Source organism: Charadrius vociferus, unplaced genomic scaffold (genome assembly GCF_000708025.1).
Source record: "Charadrius vociferus isolate BGI_N301 unplaced genomic scaffold, ASM70802v2 scaffold163, whole genome shotgun sequence".
NCBI lineage: Eukaryota > Metazoa > Chordata > Aves > Charadriiformes > Charadriidae > Charadrius > Charadrius vociferus.
This window is the reverse complement of record NW_009648332.1, coordinates 4,806,730-4,823,752: the sequence shown is the minus strand read 5'-3', so window position 1 is coordinate 4,823,752 and position 17,023 is coordinate 4,806,730. Positions and strand designations below refer to the sequence as shown.

General features: G+C 41.3%; 1 protein-coding gene across 1 annotated transcript in view; it reads right to left on the bottom strand.

The window, feature by feature from the left end:
- AGBL4 (ATP/GTP binding protein-like 4) overlaps nt 1-17,023 on the bottom strand; it is a 972,041-nt gene that overhangs the window by 76,573 nt on the left and 878,445 nt on the right. Inside the window, exon 12 of the mRNA XM_009884833.1 lies at nt 11,222-11,384. Coding sequence (XP_009883135.1) covers nt 11,222-11,384 — 163 coding nt within the window. The remainder of the gene's footprint in view (nt 1-11,221; nt 11,385-17,023) is intronic.

The window sequence follows — 17,023 nt, the reverse complement described above, 5'->3', positions numbered from 1 at the left end:
CCTGACCTTGAAGAAATCCACTGAAACTCCAAGGTGAAAAAGCTTGAAAACAGGAATAATGGGACTGAAGCACTGTAGACTTTCTCTGCTTGGGCTGGCAGAACAATAGGGTCCCAGCTCCACCATGTAGGAATGTTAGCAGTCCAGCTGCCTCTCCTCTAGAAAGTCACCAGGGGGACAACTATATCCTCCAAGTCATTTCCATCCCCTACCTTGATTAAACCAGCTACATTCCACCTGAACAGCCTGTTTAAGGATTTATTGAAAGAAAGTCTGAGATTTGTCATGTATTGATATGGTGGAAAGACCTCAGTTTGCACATGTCCTCCAACACTGCTCCAACCAAACGTCTGCAGAAACCAGTCCAATGTAAACTTTTGCTACACATGACAGTCCACTGCCCTGCAGATCCCTCTTTGCTACATGAGAGGTCTTGAGTAGTTAACCTACATACTGGATTTCTTGAGGGACTGGCTGATGAAGAAAAGACGGATTGTCGCCTATCATTTGGTCTTTTGTGGCATCAGATGACAGTTGCTGTTTTAATAAGGATTGTTTAGTTTTAGAGAAAGAAATAACTGGCCTGACAGATTCATTAATGCAACCTGACTGTGGGAGCATGTTATCCAGAAGTTGGTTTGCTGAAGAAGAGTGATGCACACCAATCATAACGACAGAAAGCAAGGTATTTGGGATGTTGCAATTTTCAAACCCCATGTATTCCTACAGCAGGAGTTGGTTCCTAGACTCTTTTAGCCAGATGACCAAAACTCCAGCCTATGCTGAACAGAAATTCAGTTAATTTAACAAGCTTTGAATCCTTCCTGAGATTTGGGAAAAAGATTACGGCAGAACACACAGAGACTGTTAAGTGCGTGAGGAACTGAACACATTACGATGTGTACTCGGAAACTGAAAGCCGTATCTCTCATTTTGGTGCATATACCTGCTGCTTGTGTGACCAGGGCAGGATTTATTCTGAGCGCAAGTAAAAATCATAATGCACAGCAAATACAGACACTGCCATTACTGTCACTGGAGTTGATTCTCCATCGCTTGGCAACTCATACAGTTGTGTGTACTCAGAAAGAAAGTGTGACATGATATACCAACTCTAGAAATGAACGAATGATTCTGATCTGGTAATATTTTTCTGCTTATGATGTACAGGATAAATAGGCAGGCAGCAAATAACTAGGTAGGCTAGGAGACTTCAAACGTGAAAAAAAGCATCTGATATGAGTGCCATGGGGAAAGCAGATGGGGATCAATGCTGCTTCCAGTGTAACAATTAAGAATCACAAAATAAAGCTTGCAGGTGGTAGGCTTAAAGCAAACAAGATATTATTAAGCTGTGGAAATCCCTAGCAAGGAATGCTGTGGATGCTAAAAATGTGTGCAGGTTCATGGGAGACAAATCCATTGAGTGTTACTACACACATAATCAACGTCTCTGGCTCCAGGATCCCCAAACCACTAATTGCTGGAAGCTGGAAGAATATTCAGGGGAGTTATTGTTATAAGATTATTCTATTATTATATTCTTCTCCGGCATCTGCTTTTGGCCTCTGTCAGACAAGACACTGCAGAGGACTGGTTTTGATCTGAGGTGATTTGGCTGTTCTTCCCTTAAGAGATGAGACATAGGAGAATCAGACCCACCCTGCTCTTATCGAAACACAAAGGTTTCTGAACACTAGATCAAAGCTGCAGATTGTCTTTAGTTTCTGCCTGACGCACATTCAGACTTTGTTGATCTGAACCCTGGACAAAGTTTCACCTCTAGGTGACAAGAAACACTGCTGGCCTGGGGTGGGCAGGTATTGGCCTTGGCTTGAATGGGTATTCTTTTCACCTGGGAACTGAACCTGGCAGGTTTATGGCCTCTTTCAACAGTGGCTTGATGGAGAAGATGCCATCTGCTTTTCAGGATGCCATGGGATATCCTTTGTTAAGGTTTGCAGAGATGTTAGGGGTAAAAGTTTGTAAAGAAAAGGAAAGTGGAGTGAGGTCTCTACTCACCAGTGACAGACCCAGGAAGGCAAGGAGATGTGGGATCTGTTTCCTGTGACTTTCATGCCTGCTGTCCTCTGGTTTCTAACAACAGACATCATAGAATCATAGACTTGTCTAGGTTGGAAGGGACCTTGAAGATCATCACATCCACCCATCAATCTAACACTGCCAAAGCCACTGCTAAACCATGTCCCTAAGCACCACGTTTACCCATCTTTTATATACCTCCAGGGATGGCGACCCCACCACTTCCCTGAACAGCCTGTTCCAATGCTTAACAGCCCTTTCTGTGAAGAACTTTTTCCTAATATCCACCCTAAACCTACCCTGACATAACTTGAGGCCATTTTCTCTGTTCTGTTGCTTGTTACTAGCAAGAAGACGTAGATCCCCACCTCTCTACAACCTTCTTTCAAGTAGCAGCTGTCCCTACTGGAGAGATTAGTTTTTGTCTCTGTACTCATTCAGCCAGCTGTTTTTCATGAAACTCATAGGAATGTAGTATCTCTGAGACCTTTATCACTGTCAAATTCAGTTGCAATTGGTCAAGTAGCTGAGAAAGACAGAGACACAGACAGATAGACACTCATTTCTTTGCTAAGTTTCCTAAAAAACATCTTCAATTCCCCTTCAGGATGTTGGTATTTGGGACTAAAGAAGTAGTAGTAGTTATAAATAACTTCTGGTCCTGCCCTAGAACTTCCTTTAATCACCAAAAAGCCCTGCTGAGCTTTTAGGTCGCAAAATAGAAAAGAGAAAAGGAAAAGTTTAGGTGAAAGACAGCATAAAATTACAAAAACCACAGATTGGGGGTGTCTGATTAATGAAACACCACCTGCAAAAAATCAGGTGAGATGACAGAAGGGCATGGGGTAGGAGTAACAACCTAAAACTGCAAACACTGTGGTGAGGGTACAGACAGGAGACAGGCAGGCACAGGGGAGAAGACTCAGCCAGAAGTGAAGAGGCACAGAGAAGAGGAAAAAGATTGCAAACATGGAGACGCACAAACACCACTGCAGGCTGGCAGAAAACCAGAGACTTATCACAGAGAAACTGCAATTTTTCTGTTTATTGCTTTTTGAAAAATGCCTCATTCTGAATGCCTTTTTTCTTTTCATTCCCATTGACATTTGGGAAAGCTCCAAAGCACAGCACTGGCTAAAGCCCTCTCCCAACCTAAATCTTCAACCCACAGACGTTACTCTTTAGTCATATTAACCACTCCCCTCAGACATTTCCAACAAATTGTTAATATCTTTTAAGCCTTGCTCTCCGTTGCCTTTCAGATTAGCCTTGCCCTTTCCTTTGCACTTAAGTTTAGCAAGTGTTACTAATAGGAATTTAACATTTACCAAAGAATTATTTTAACTACGGGTCTAATAGCATTTGTATGGTGTTCTGAGCACCCAAGAGCCTCACTATCAGTTCCATATGCTTAGTTTTGTCTAAGTTGCTTATAAGGAAAAGGAAAAATACAAGTTTATAGAAAAGCCAGTTCATAAGAGAGGCATTGAAGACCTTGAAAGACAGTTCCAAGAGGGATAGCAGTGCCTGGAGGGAACTCTGCAATCACTCATGTAATCAACTTCACCTTCCAACCATTCAGCAAAAGCATCACTTCTGCTTGGTCTAAGTTATTGTCTCCTGTGTGTAAAAGAAATACTAAAAGAAAAATGTAACTATTATTATTACTAACTGGAAAATTATATGGTTTTTTTTTATACCACCATCAAAACCATTTTGAATTAGAGAGTTCTGTGCTTGCAGGCTGCTGATTTAGCTGGCCTGGTAGCAACCATAAGTCTTTAATAGTTTGAATGGAAAGCATTGATGAGGATTTCAATGAATAAAACCTCAGTGACAGTTTGGCAGCAGTAAGCATGCAGTGTCTCAACAGAAACCCCAAAGGTTGCATTGGATGTAAGATCTTTTTAGAGTTGGGCTTCCTCATCTTGGCTGATGGATCAGTCCTCCTGTGTCATTGGATACAGCCCTACCTAGGCCAAAGAGCACATTCTCCACCGGCACTGAGTTGAAGACAGCTGGTGGGAAGCAGGGATGGTATTTGCACATGTGTCCCTATAAGATGCTTATGCTCCTACTGTCCAGAAGGTCTCTGTTCCCAAATAAGGTTGTAAATATTGGTGGCTCTTGAGTCAGCCTGTGCATATTCCCTAGTCCTGGCTCACAAGTCGTGAAGTCTTTCTGCTCTTCAAAGATGACAAGCTCCTGCATTTATGTCTAAAAGTGACTTGAGAGCATTTCTCTAAGTCTGGATATGCACCCTGCCCACATTCTGGTCCCACAACAACCATCTCTTCCCTTCCTTATACCTTAGTATCCGTGGGAAAGAAACCTGTGTACACAAGAGGAAGGAAATTAATCTACACCTTCATGGGGTCCTCCTTTACAATGCTGAGGACAACACAACTCTGAGGCAGGCCGTGGTGCTCACTCTAACTTGTGCCTTAAAATCTGATAGGACAGGTTGGCTCTCAGTACCTCTGTTGCCTAATTCCCCTCAAGACTAGATCCTCAGCTTACAAACTCCCTTTCAATTCTACTTAAAACAGGCCCGTCAGTCTGACCCGCTCTCCCTCCTTCCCCACAGAAAGCCAGCTGAACGCTCACCAGAAGGCAAAGCAACTGGGCACACAGAGAAATAAACCAGTTACTCAGGACCACTCTTGCTGCAGCAGTTAACTGCAAGACCGTTTCCCCACTCACATGCATGGCATTTGATACCTGGCTCTCAGCCAAAAGGTAACTGGAATCATATGGTTAAATCCCCAGGAAATACTTTGAAGATGCCTTCCAAGACTGATATTCTACATTTCAGAAAAAAGAAATAAAATCTTTCTTTAAAGAAAAAAAACACCTTTATAATAACATTTTGCACTTTTATAGCATCTTTCATCTGAGACTATCAAAGTACTTTGGGATACAGATGCTAAGAAATCCATTACGAAAATTATAGACATTCCTAAGTTGACTGTAGTCACTTGCCTTAATTTCCATTTCTTTACTGGTGCTCCCAGACGTTGTCTGTATAGATTGATGCGGTCAGTGCTACAGGCAACTAGATAAACAAATCTACATTCAAATAGACACTCTCCCCCCCACACACCCTCTCTTACAGTAAAATAAGTATTTTGGTGTGTATACCGCAACACCATATAATGCTTTGCACTTTCATTCCACTGCACTTCATTAACCAAACTTTCACTGTTTCTTAATTTTCTTTGAGCAGGTTCCCCTGTATATACCCGATATGAACAAACACACAGATTCCTTCTGGGTATGAGCCAACAGCTGCAACCCTGAAAAATATCAGCTTCTTATATCATTAACTGAGTTTCCATGGTGCCCTGGGGCAGAGATATTGATGCTTGACAGCATTATCACTATAAAGTAACTTTACAACTCTATAATTTAACTCTATGCTTCCAGTAATATTAAGAGCATTTGAAATTGTCACTGTAAACCTTGACACTTTCACACAGACTGGGGAGTTGAAAGAGGATTTTGTTTTCTTTCCTCAAAGACAGCCCAAAACATGGTACTGAGAAATAACCAAATACTGGAGAGATGATGTGCAAGGAGGTCACTCCGAGGAAAATCTGCAGCGTTAGGATTAATGCCACTTTTTTGCAACACACAGAAAGGAGCCTGTTTCTAGGAGTTAGCAGAAGAAGGATGAAGATGCAGACCTCTGGAGGTCTTTTCCTGAGTATGTGCCCGATTTACTTTGAAATCATATTGGCAACAAGCTGTAACTCAAATTCAAACATAATCCACGCTAGATAACCTCTGCAGAGCTCCCTCAGCTTTATCAGCACATCCTTTCATACCTCATTGGCTTTTGCTAGTAACGTTGCCTTTACTGGGTGGGAATGAACCTGCAAGGGCTATAATCTGGCTCATGAGGATCTTCTCTTAAGGATATCACTAACAGACCTAGGAAGATCAGGACAGGCAATAGCCAAAAAAAGAAATGTAAAAAAGCCCAAAATAACCAAGTATGTTTGCCCTAGAGGACTGGAAGGTCCATGAAGCTCTAAAAGTTATAGATGCTTTTACTGGAATTGTAGTTTGCATACAGATTTCTTTTCCCCAGAAGAGGCATTTACTGAGATCCAAGTACTCTGTACAAGGAATCTGGATATAAGCAAATGACTGTTTCCTCCAGGGGATTTAACTTCTCAAGTCCACAGTCAAGCAGCAGGCTGATATTCTGCTTGAAGTTAAGAATCAGAGTGAACTCAGGGGTCCCAACTGTGCCAAGAGTCCAAGATGTGAGCTCCTGTTAGGCACCTGGAGAGACTCTAGCCAAGCCAAGCTTTCCTCCTGTGGCTGTAGCCACATAAATACATTTTTTTAGTGTCCATAAACAGGAGATAGAGTTTGGCAGTGCAACTTTGTCCTTTTTAAGGCATGCAAAGCTTCCAATTCAACACACTCCCTGAAATGGAAAATACAAAGTGATATCTTTGCAAGTTGGTTCACCTATACTGTTTTAAAGCCTTGAGACAATTTCCCAGCTGTTTTTAATGTGAAAAGACCTACCTTGGGATAATATTAGTAATGTCTCTTTCTTCTGTGTTTTTCACCTGTGGCTTCCAAAATGCTTGTTTGTTTCACAAAAGACATTTCATTAAATTCATTCTTTATATTGATGACATTAAATCAAAGAGGTGAAGTGATGTGCTTAAAAAAGCTGTACAAAGGAGAACTGTTCCACCACACCCCCAGTCCAGGGTTCCAGTCTCTTGTTCCACTCAGAAGTGATTTCAACAAGGAAAGCCATATGTATAGATGACTAAAGGCCCATGTTTGGATAAGGACCTTCTCCACTTGGAAGAAGATTATAACTAAGATTAAAATACACAAAAAAACCATGGACACGCTGACAACTGTGGTACCCACCCATCTTGATGATTATTCTCCCCTACAGCTACCAGGCTGCAATCATGCCGGTTCTTGCCTAGTCTCCATCATTTCTATCTTCCTACCTCATGGCCAGTCTTTGGAAGTGTAAAACCTTTTATGTTCTCTTATGGGCTGCCTGCTGTGCAGCAGGGATCCAGTTAAAACCCTCTAAAAAATGAAACCAATAGATTTTAAAACTGTTGATGTGAGACCCCTTTACTGGCCACTCTCAGGTCAGGCTGTGACAGCTGCTGATCAGCAGCTGTAGTGGAAAGCAATTCTGGGTGTGCTATCAGAGCAGCGCTCAGAGTCCTATAACTGGGGATTCATCCTTCCTACCCTTCTCTTATCCTCTGGTCCCTGCCCAGCTGTGAGGCTGGTGTGTATCTAGACAGCTCAGCAGTTGAGTTGCTGGTGGTGAATGTCACAGAGCAGTTTACATGCCTCGTGCCGTAAGCCCTGCCAATGCCTAGTAAAACATGGTATTTCATGGAAGCGTATCAGCTCATTTAAAGCTTCTTTACCTGGTGCTGAGCAAACTGTTGCTGTGCTGCCTTTTTAATCAGTTACCGCCAAATGCGCGCACGTGTGAGAAGGGTTTTAAACATTTTTCTCTCCACTTCCAGGAAACTAACTGAGAAGCCTACAATCCTCTTATTACGCCTCCGAAACAGTGACCATTCACTGTTATCTACAGCACATGTTACGGTAGGGTATTCTGCAGAGCCGGGCTTATAGAACACATCCCTAATGTTTCTCGTACACCAGGTACGTATCAGTTAGACACAGACATACCAGGCACACACATACCTCTGAAGGAACGTATAACAGGATGTTCAGGAAGTTACACCTGATGCAGTGCTTTGTTTGCAGGTTGAAAATACAAGAGATGCTCCCGCAGTAACCATTACTGATACAGTGCTAATTGAGGCCCGAGACATTCATGCAACCGTGTTAACTCTCTATGTTAGAAGAGGCCAGAAATTCAACACTCTGCAGGATGCTATTATTCCACCATAGTATCTTGCAAACATATACGGCCCTGCACAGACTGATGGAAGATTCATCACTCCTGGATTTCATTTAAATAGCACAGCCTCAGGGGCAAATGTATTTTTTTTTATAGCATATACTGGGTATAATCCTCTAAATTCTGAATCTTTGAGGTGTTTCATTTAGAAGAATACATTCAGTCATGCTAACTGGAGTAATTCGGAACAGAGTTCCACTTTTAATGATACCTTTCCTTCCTTTGTTTTAATTTTCATATTGAAAAAAGTTACTGTCCACACCAACAATGTCAGAATTCAAATAACGCTTCTCAGACTGACAGCCTATGTCCCATTTTCATCTGTGTAAGGTATCGATTTATCTCAATAATTGCAAAGTATATTTCAGTCACACAAGTCTGAACAAAATGTATAATCTTAGCCAATGTAGAAATGTATCTATTACAGGCGCACATAGAGGTTTGTATGGAACATAGAGTTACCATGTAAACCCTGAGGAACATGAAAAGATTTACAAAAAAACCAAACCAACAAACCTAATCCACTTATGTAACGGCATGAAAGGGGGTACTACTATGATCTTATTTGTCACGAACGCTGTAAAGGTAAGAAACTGACAGGTAGAATTACAGGCCACCAGTGCAAATAGAAGACTATTCAGAATTTGTTCAGTTTTCTCACTTGTGAACATGAACAACATTAGGCTAAATTAATATTTTTGTAGAACCTGGAGATCCTACTTTATTTTGCTTTCTACATGGGGCCAGTATGGCTAGTTTCTGAAGGGGGGGCGCAACCCGCTTTGTAGTCTCTGCTCAAGACCGCGAGTTCCCTGAATTTGACGCTGAGTCTCAGTCTGCACTTCTTAATCCAACACTAGAAGCTTTGAACAATTCTAGCCTCCCTGATCCTGTTTCTATTAAGAACCAAACAAAACAAAAGCCCCGCAACCCAATAACATCACAGTGGGATGAACAAAGTCCTAAGAAATACATCTTTGGAGGCAGATTTGCCGAATACTTGCCCTATCAGTTCACGGGTTTTGGGCTCACTGTATTTCCTTCATTTATTTGCTTGACTTGCTGCCTGCGTGTAGCTAGATAGTTAACAGAAGCATGCCTGTCCTTGGAGGCCAATATGAACTGACTGGCTGTGTCTTTGGTTCAGGTCCATTAAAAAACTGAGCATTAATTAATCACTGACTTGCAAATAGCTTGGAAGAGCTGTTCAGGGTAAATTGGAACATTCTGCAATTGTTTTACTTTTGGTCACAGGCACTTCGGTGATGGGAAACTTCTCCCCTGCCAGAATAGGATGTGCATAAATCCAGCCACTCCTGTGTTAGAGCAGACCAGCCTAGAGACTGCTTCAAGCAGCTCCATTTCTTTCTCTAACGAGGAAACTGCACACACGAGGAAGAGCTGTCATAAGGAGCACTCTTGATAGAATCCCTCCATTGGAAAGGAAATAATAAAACCTACCAGGGCAGAATGCCAGTGGAGCGTACGACACGGGCAAAGAGCCTTCCCTGCTTGCTGCCTGCCAGGCCAGTCAAAACCAGCTTCTCCTCCTTTTTCACTCAGCTAGGGGAAACCGTACCTGTAGAAATCAAGCTGCTGCCTGAGCTTTCCATACATCGCCACCAAGGAGGATCTCTGTGATCTGGGGCCCATTTTCGGTGCTCTGGCTGCTGGTGGCCACAATGAATGAACTGAGAATGATGCAGCTCTGTTTGCAGAAGGCAAGCCAAGGAAATAGATAGAGATGTTAGAGCCCACACCTGAAACCTCGGTAATGTGAAGCACGAAACAAAAATCTTTATGGAAATGGAAACCAAGCCAGCATGACCTACAAGTCACGAAGAAAAATGTATTCAAGGGAATCATGATCTCATTTGTATAGGGACTCTTCCCACTCCTCACGGCAAAAACTGCTCTTGATAAATAAGGAAGATAAATAAGCAGTCGTCAGTACAATGAGTGCTAAGTGAGGTGGAAAATGAAAGGTGAAACTAAGGCACGTGTTCTTAGAATGCCAAAATACCAACATAAGAAAATAAATACCTAAACCTAACAGCAATGACATTTATTTTCCTCAGTAGCCAGATATACTACATCTGTGTATGTTGCAAGAAGCTATTCCTTGGAAATAGTTAACCTTACTGGGCAAAAAGAGCTTGTATTCCAAATGCTCAAGTCTGATAAGTCACCTTAATATATTCATCCCTCTTTTTCCCCCAGATTTCACTTTCAGTGGAAAAGCCGAACCATAAAACCCCAAACGATTAAGAATTACTTTCCTTGCTCCCTGTTTCTTGCTCTTATTCCCACACGGTGTGCACATATGCATGGATGGTGAAGAATTATGTCTCATATGAAAATTTCCCCCTCGCTACCCTAAAGCTGTAAACCTTCCCCAACTTCTGAAATGCAGTGGAGAGGCAAATAGGCAATCACAGCTAATCTTTCTCCCTCTGCAATGTTTCTAAACCTGTGGAAATTTCAAAAGCTACCAAGAGAGAATGACAGAATGAAATAATACACCCAAGCTTGAAGTATGGGCACCGGTTATTTGATTGAGCATGGTGACAAAAAGAAAAAGAAAAACATAGAAACAGATCATAAGACCAGTCAGAACAATTCTACAAATTGTTGATACATTGAGATAGCCAGATGGATATGTATTTTTTGAGGAATGAGACACTGCTTCTATTGGAGCACTCGAAAACGCGAACAACTTTGTTGGGTTTGTTTGCAGAGCTCGCTTTCCACTTCTTTGTCAACTGGTATTGAAGACCTGGCCCTGAGGCAGCTGCAGAACCTAATGGATGCTTTAGAGCCTTTTGGCTGCAGTTCAAAGGTGGAGAAGATATTTTAACTCAGTACCAAAGATGCACTTTCAACTTGCTATTAAAACAATAATACAAACACAAGGATAATGAGAGCATAAGGAGAGAAATGAAGAAAGAAATGGAAGACCGTGGAAGGGAATGGATCACAGGCTCTCCAGAACTAGTTTCTGTAATAAGTGTGTGAGACAATCTCCTACAAGAGGGAAATGGCTTATTTGATCTAATATACCATTCTCTTCTTGAATTTCCACAGTATGGAGAATCAATATGAGGGAAATTAAAGCATCGGGAGCAGACTCACATTTCCACTTGTGTGTTCCTATCTCAGCAAACTCTTACTGAGATCGAAGTATTTACCTTAAGTGCCCAGTTCATGTGTGCTGCAAGAGCAGGAAGGATTTCAAAAGGATACATGCTTCTTCTGTGTAGGGGACAGCAGTAGTAGGTCCATCCAATACGTAGCTGTAGAATGAGACTTCCAGAGTGTAGCAGTAGGATGTATCATTTAACAGCCCACCAAGAAAGCGCCGTCCTGTCCCTGCTTTCACAGCGTCTCTGTTGAACGATGTACTGGACTGCAGGCGGAAGAACACAGAGCCATGAAGGGAGTTCATGAGTGGAACAAGGGAAGTGTTGGGAAGGAGTCTGTTAAAATAGAAAACAGTTACATTCACATTGCCAAATTTCATTTGCACTATATGAGACTGCACTATTTTTTGAGCATGGTCTGGAGAGACCATTAATGGAAACACAGATCTGGCACACAGACTATAAATAATGCCTTGCAGACTTTCACAAAATTAATCTCAGTTTGCTAGTAACATCAGCTTTTCTTTGAATCTTCCAGACCCTCCATTCTCAAAAATTAAGCTTGACTATTGTTTGGCCATTGCGTTCCTTCACTCTACTGCATTCCCCTCTATCATAACCGTTCTCCTCCACCCCTTACCCTGGACTCTTTTAAGCAAAGTAGAAATACAGTGGCATTTATGTTTTAGTGAAACTTTCTCACCTAAGACATTTGACTGGTTCTTAAATTAGGTCACACAAATTTCCACTTCACTAACTTAAATGTTAACTGGGTGTCGCTCTCTGGGTGGAAAAATATACTGCGCTATTTTACAGCATTAGCAGCACGGTATAAAAGGCAGTATTTTGTGCTATTACTGAAGATCTGGCTTTAAGAACCCTACAGCTTTATGACTATTCATTTGAGGGGTGGAGGGGAGGACTCCGAGTATTTCCATAAATGAGTTTTAGCTCTCCTTTGAAGGCATGACATCTGGAGACTAAAAGGGAGCTCATCTTCAGGTTGATTGAAGTCTCAGAGCTTGTTCCTACCAACTAGACAGAAAAATGGATTCTGATTTCATTTTGGTTATCTGACTCTATTCACAAACCTCATAACCATTAGACTGAGTCAATCTGGGCTCGGCACAAGCTAGTGACTAGCACCAAAAAAAAAAAAAAAGAAGAAAAAAGAGCACTTAGTAGATCCAGCTTGGATCTGTTGCATGAAAGGACTTAATATCTCCTGGTTTAAGACTTTTATGTTGCTAGTGAAACATGAAGGACCCTTAACACAGACCCTAACTCGGTAAATTCTTTGAGCTACCCCGTGCCCTTCTATTGAACCTTAAGGCTAGTACCTTTTCTTGCTAACACAATCTTAGTATTTTTAAGTCCATCTCTTATCAAAAACAGGGGAAATAAGATTTCTTTCTTATTTAAAAAAAATAGATGCAGTGGTTCAAAATGCTAGACTTCTCTAGACCAAGAAAATCAAAATAATACTGAAATGAGCGACAATTCTTGATGAATGGCATATACCAGAAGATATAAAGAATGGAAATACCTGTGGGTTTATTAACATTCTGAATGTTTTGAAGTCTCTCTCATGTTGTAAAAAGGGAGACTCTCCAGGTTAATTAGAATAAGATGGAATTGGGTTTCTTATTAGCATTATGTAAAGGAGTTTCCAAATGCAACTTGTTGTCTTTGTGGTAACATAATATTTAGCTTTGTGGTAGATGGTACACAGAATGTATTCTGCTGTGTATATATATCATATAATTTCCTCCAAGTTACAAGGCAGGAACCTTGAGGATATTCTGAATACCCATGGGACAGGGAGGTAAAGCTCTCATAAGGACTGCCAGGGAAATTAATTGTTAATTTGATATATGGAATAAAATACTTAAGGAGGTCTGCAAGAGGGAATGTTCTCTGACTTCCTGCAAAAGAAGCCTTCAAAAGACTACTGAGACCCTGCAACTGAGGGATGCTTTATCTACAGTTAAAATTCAGAAACATAAAGGAAGACGATAATGCTCTGGGCATTGCTTCGTAAGTCAAGAAAACGTTGATTTTAATGGATAGTTCTTGTTCAAATGAATGCCTGTGGTGGAACTTTTAACGCACAAAAGGATCAGCTGATGAATATGGGTGTATGGAGCCAGCTCAAAGGAAGAAGACAACAAATGTGTCAGAACATGGTACTGTGGTTTGTGAGCAGAAGCATCACTCACAAGGGGAATGAACTAGTTCTATGGCTGTATTTGGCACAATGAAAACAAGGAAAATATAGGAGAAGTGATTCAGGGCAGACATTAGGGATAGAAGTACTCCAGTGATTAGGAGACTCAGTTACTGATATGGAATATCTATGAAGATTATGGAATCTCATCAACTATGTTTAAGAACAAATTGGACAAGTATCTGCTGAGTATAGTTCATGTCTTTGGGATACAGTTTGGACACAAGGTCCTCTTCAGCTCTATTTCCCATGATTTCAATCAGGCTAGAGGAAGGTTATGAGTTGAATTCCTCATAGATGATTCTTGAGATAAATCTTACATAATATTTTCATCACAGTTCTTGGCATGGTAAAGGAGGACCATGCCAAGAAAATTTGCTGATGACACACTGTGGAATGAATCATCATTATGGAGGAGGCTGTGAATATCGTACCAAAAAAAAAGCAGTAGGATGACTTCGAGGACCAGAGTGATAGTAATGAGATGAAACTCAGCTGCACGAGTGCCAGGTCATGTACTCAGGGCCTAATAAAAAACAATCTCTGCTATAAGCTGAAACCTTATCAGCTGGAAATAGATGAAGAGAGAGTCTGATGTATTACTTCACTGAAGTGATTTTTGCTTTCTGGCAGAAAATAGCTCAAAAGTTGGATCTGATTATTGGCAAAATTATACTTGCCATATTTCAGAAGTGAAGCATAAGCAGTTTAAATAATTTGAAGAAGGGTTTGCAAATGGCCAAAAAAAGAAAACACAATTTGGATCTTTCCAGAGTTTAATTTTTTTTATAATGCTATTTTGTGCAGTTTGGGGTTTTTGGTTTTGTTTTGTGGGGATTTTTTTCTTTCTTTTTGTTTTGTTTAATAGAAAAGTTCCAGTTTCAGCTGTGCAAAATTACTTGAAATGGCAATGGCATTAATAAAATCACCTGTTCATTTCTTTGCCAGGTAGTGCTGCGCTTCCAGGAGTAAAAAGAAGCTGAACCTTCATTTAGGTGCATAAATGTAGGTTTTGGAGGTTAAATTGCCCTCATTAAAAAAAAATAAAATATCCGAAGGTATGGACCAGCTTGATGTCTTGACTAAAAAGTAAGATCTCTGCTTTGACTGAAGAAGATTGGGGTAGAGAAAACATAACGTAAACCTTTCAAATACGAACACATGCACGTTTTGAAACAGCGGTTTGGGATTAGCTCTAGAGCAAATGTTATAAGCCGGAATGAGATTTGATGTTTTAGACAAAAAGAAGAAAATTACAGATTCAAGAAAATTCAACTAATGACAAGGAAGGGCAGCAGGTACTTGAGTCCAACCTTCTACTCACTGTTTCAAGTCAAGATAAATGGAGTGGAGAAATAAACAGGCAAAACTTTGACTCCTCACCAGAACTGATCTTGGCAACTGATAATGCTGAAACAAAGGCAATGAAAAGCCATGTATTATCATGGCAAAGAAAGAGCCTTTTGCACACACATTTATTTAATCAAACTCTAATCTGGGGAAAAGAGGTGGGGGGAGAGAAGGGGGAAGGATTCGGGGCAAGAGGGGGGAAAGAACACAAGTAAAGTTGTCCAAAAAGGAGTCTTTTGCTTCTCTGGGAGAATCTACTGCCCTAAAACCCTTTGCAAGGCTGAACTGAAATCATCATTAAGCAAATGCACTGAGCAGGCACAGCAGGAGAACAGCAGAACAGCTAAACAAATATTTATCTCTCCAAGGCTGAATCACATGGGAGTGTCAACAGCAGGAAAAAGTACAAACTCTGGAGGGTGGGGGGAAACACCAAAGACTTTGAAGTTCTTAAACAGGGATATTTGTATAAAATCAGCAGTAACTCGTTATTAAAACACACAGATACATTAAAGCTCACAGAAGGACTCAGCTTGTGTGAGAAAATTCAGTGAACAAATAGCTATCTACAGGATTACGAGGTGCCAAGCAAAAAGAATCCAGTGTTAAAAGAGCAGAGCAGGAAGGGTGAAGGATTACCCCACTTTCTGGTGGGAAGAAACCCGCCAGAAAAATACACCTGGATTTCACACACATGTGGGAACCTAAAGGTGCGCTGACCCTCTCTCTACATCTTGGGCATCAGTGGCAGCTTCCCCAGGCCTTCCTACCAAATTTCATTCCTCCTCCACATGCTTTGCCGAATACCTTCTGTATGACCAGTTTCCCTGTTGGGAATGACAGTGAACAGCCAGGCAGCACAAAGAAACTTGTAAACCAATCGGACCTTATTCAGACATTGCAGCAGACAGAGAGATGTGTGGAAGAAAATAAGAAAAAAAAAAAATTACATGCAAATTCTTTCTGGAGTGGTCTCAAAGCAGAAGAAAAAACTTGGCCCTTGGTCAGACCTCTCAATGTGCCAGAACTGTCTCCAGGGCAGTCTTGTCTCTTGGTTGGTAAGGACACTCTACCACTCAGTGTCTCTCCTCATTGAATTCAGCCCCCTGGTTAACTATCTTACAAGCTCAACAGCTTAGGCAGCTCCCACATGGCTGAGGGATACTCTTGGTTTCTCAGCACTGCTCCATTGTTGCGCTAACAACTACTGGAGTGAATGCTCTGAACAGTCCGTATTCACAAAGTAAGGTCAGACAGGTTACTGATAGCCTCTGCATGCCTGTATCAATCTCTCACACAAGCGGCTCCAAAAGATAGAGAGGGAGAAGAGCGCATTTCTGGCACATCTAAGACTCAATTTGCCACCCTTTGGCGTCCTGATGGACTTGGAATTCGAGTGGTTCTGCTTGGTGGGAGTTTCCACATGTGTGACTTCACAGGGGACTTGCTACGGCATCAGAAAACCTCAGGTTGCACAAAAGGAAAAATTAGAGGCAAACCCCAGTAAATCTGGGTCCACTGTTCAGTGGAAGAAGAGATACCAAAAAGGGCTGAGATGTCAAGAAGTGTCAGTGTTGGATGGGAGCTTCAGTTCTACCTTTCACTGGTGGTGGGGCAAAGGGACAGAGTACAAAAGGGTACTTTCTCATACAGGACTTGTTGGGGAATGAATCTTTGTTGTCTTTTGAAATTGTTCACACACATTAGGAAGAAAAAGAATCAAGGTATAACCACAGTGCAAGTCAGACCTTGCCAGGCTGCTAGCATGGGAACCAGGGTATGCACTGCACATCACTTATGATCAATCCTAAGATGTTTCTCCAACCCAGCAAGAAAGGAAACGACAAGGTACAAATGACTCAGAAAGTAATTAGGAGAGAAATCGCCGACCAGACAGAAATCTGGTCACAGGCTTTGACAGATTGAGAAAGATGAATTTCTGATGTAGCAAGGTCTAGGGGGTTCCTGGAATCCAAATGATAGATTTTACCAGCTGTTCACATCTACTGCAACATAATTGATTGTTTATGTGCCCATGGAAAGAAGTAGAAAACTGCAGGTATCTCCAAAAACTTGAGTTCTAGCATGCACGTGAATGTTTCCCAGAAGATCATTTGTCTTCACAAACTAGTATTTTGTATCTGCATGAAACTCAGAATAAAGAGATCTTCCCATTTTCTGATGGGAATCATCTGTCTACGATGATGTAGGTTCAGGAAGCATTTTACAAAAGGATGTAGCATGTTCAACTGTATGCTCACAAGTATCAGAGAATCATGTTAGGAGTTTTTCCTGGAGAAAAGCAGGGATATAAACACTAAGAAGATT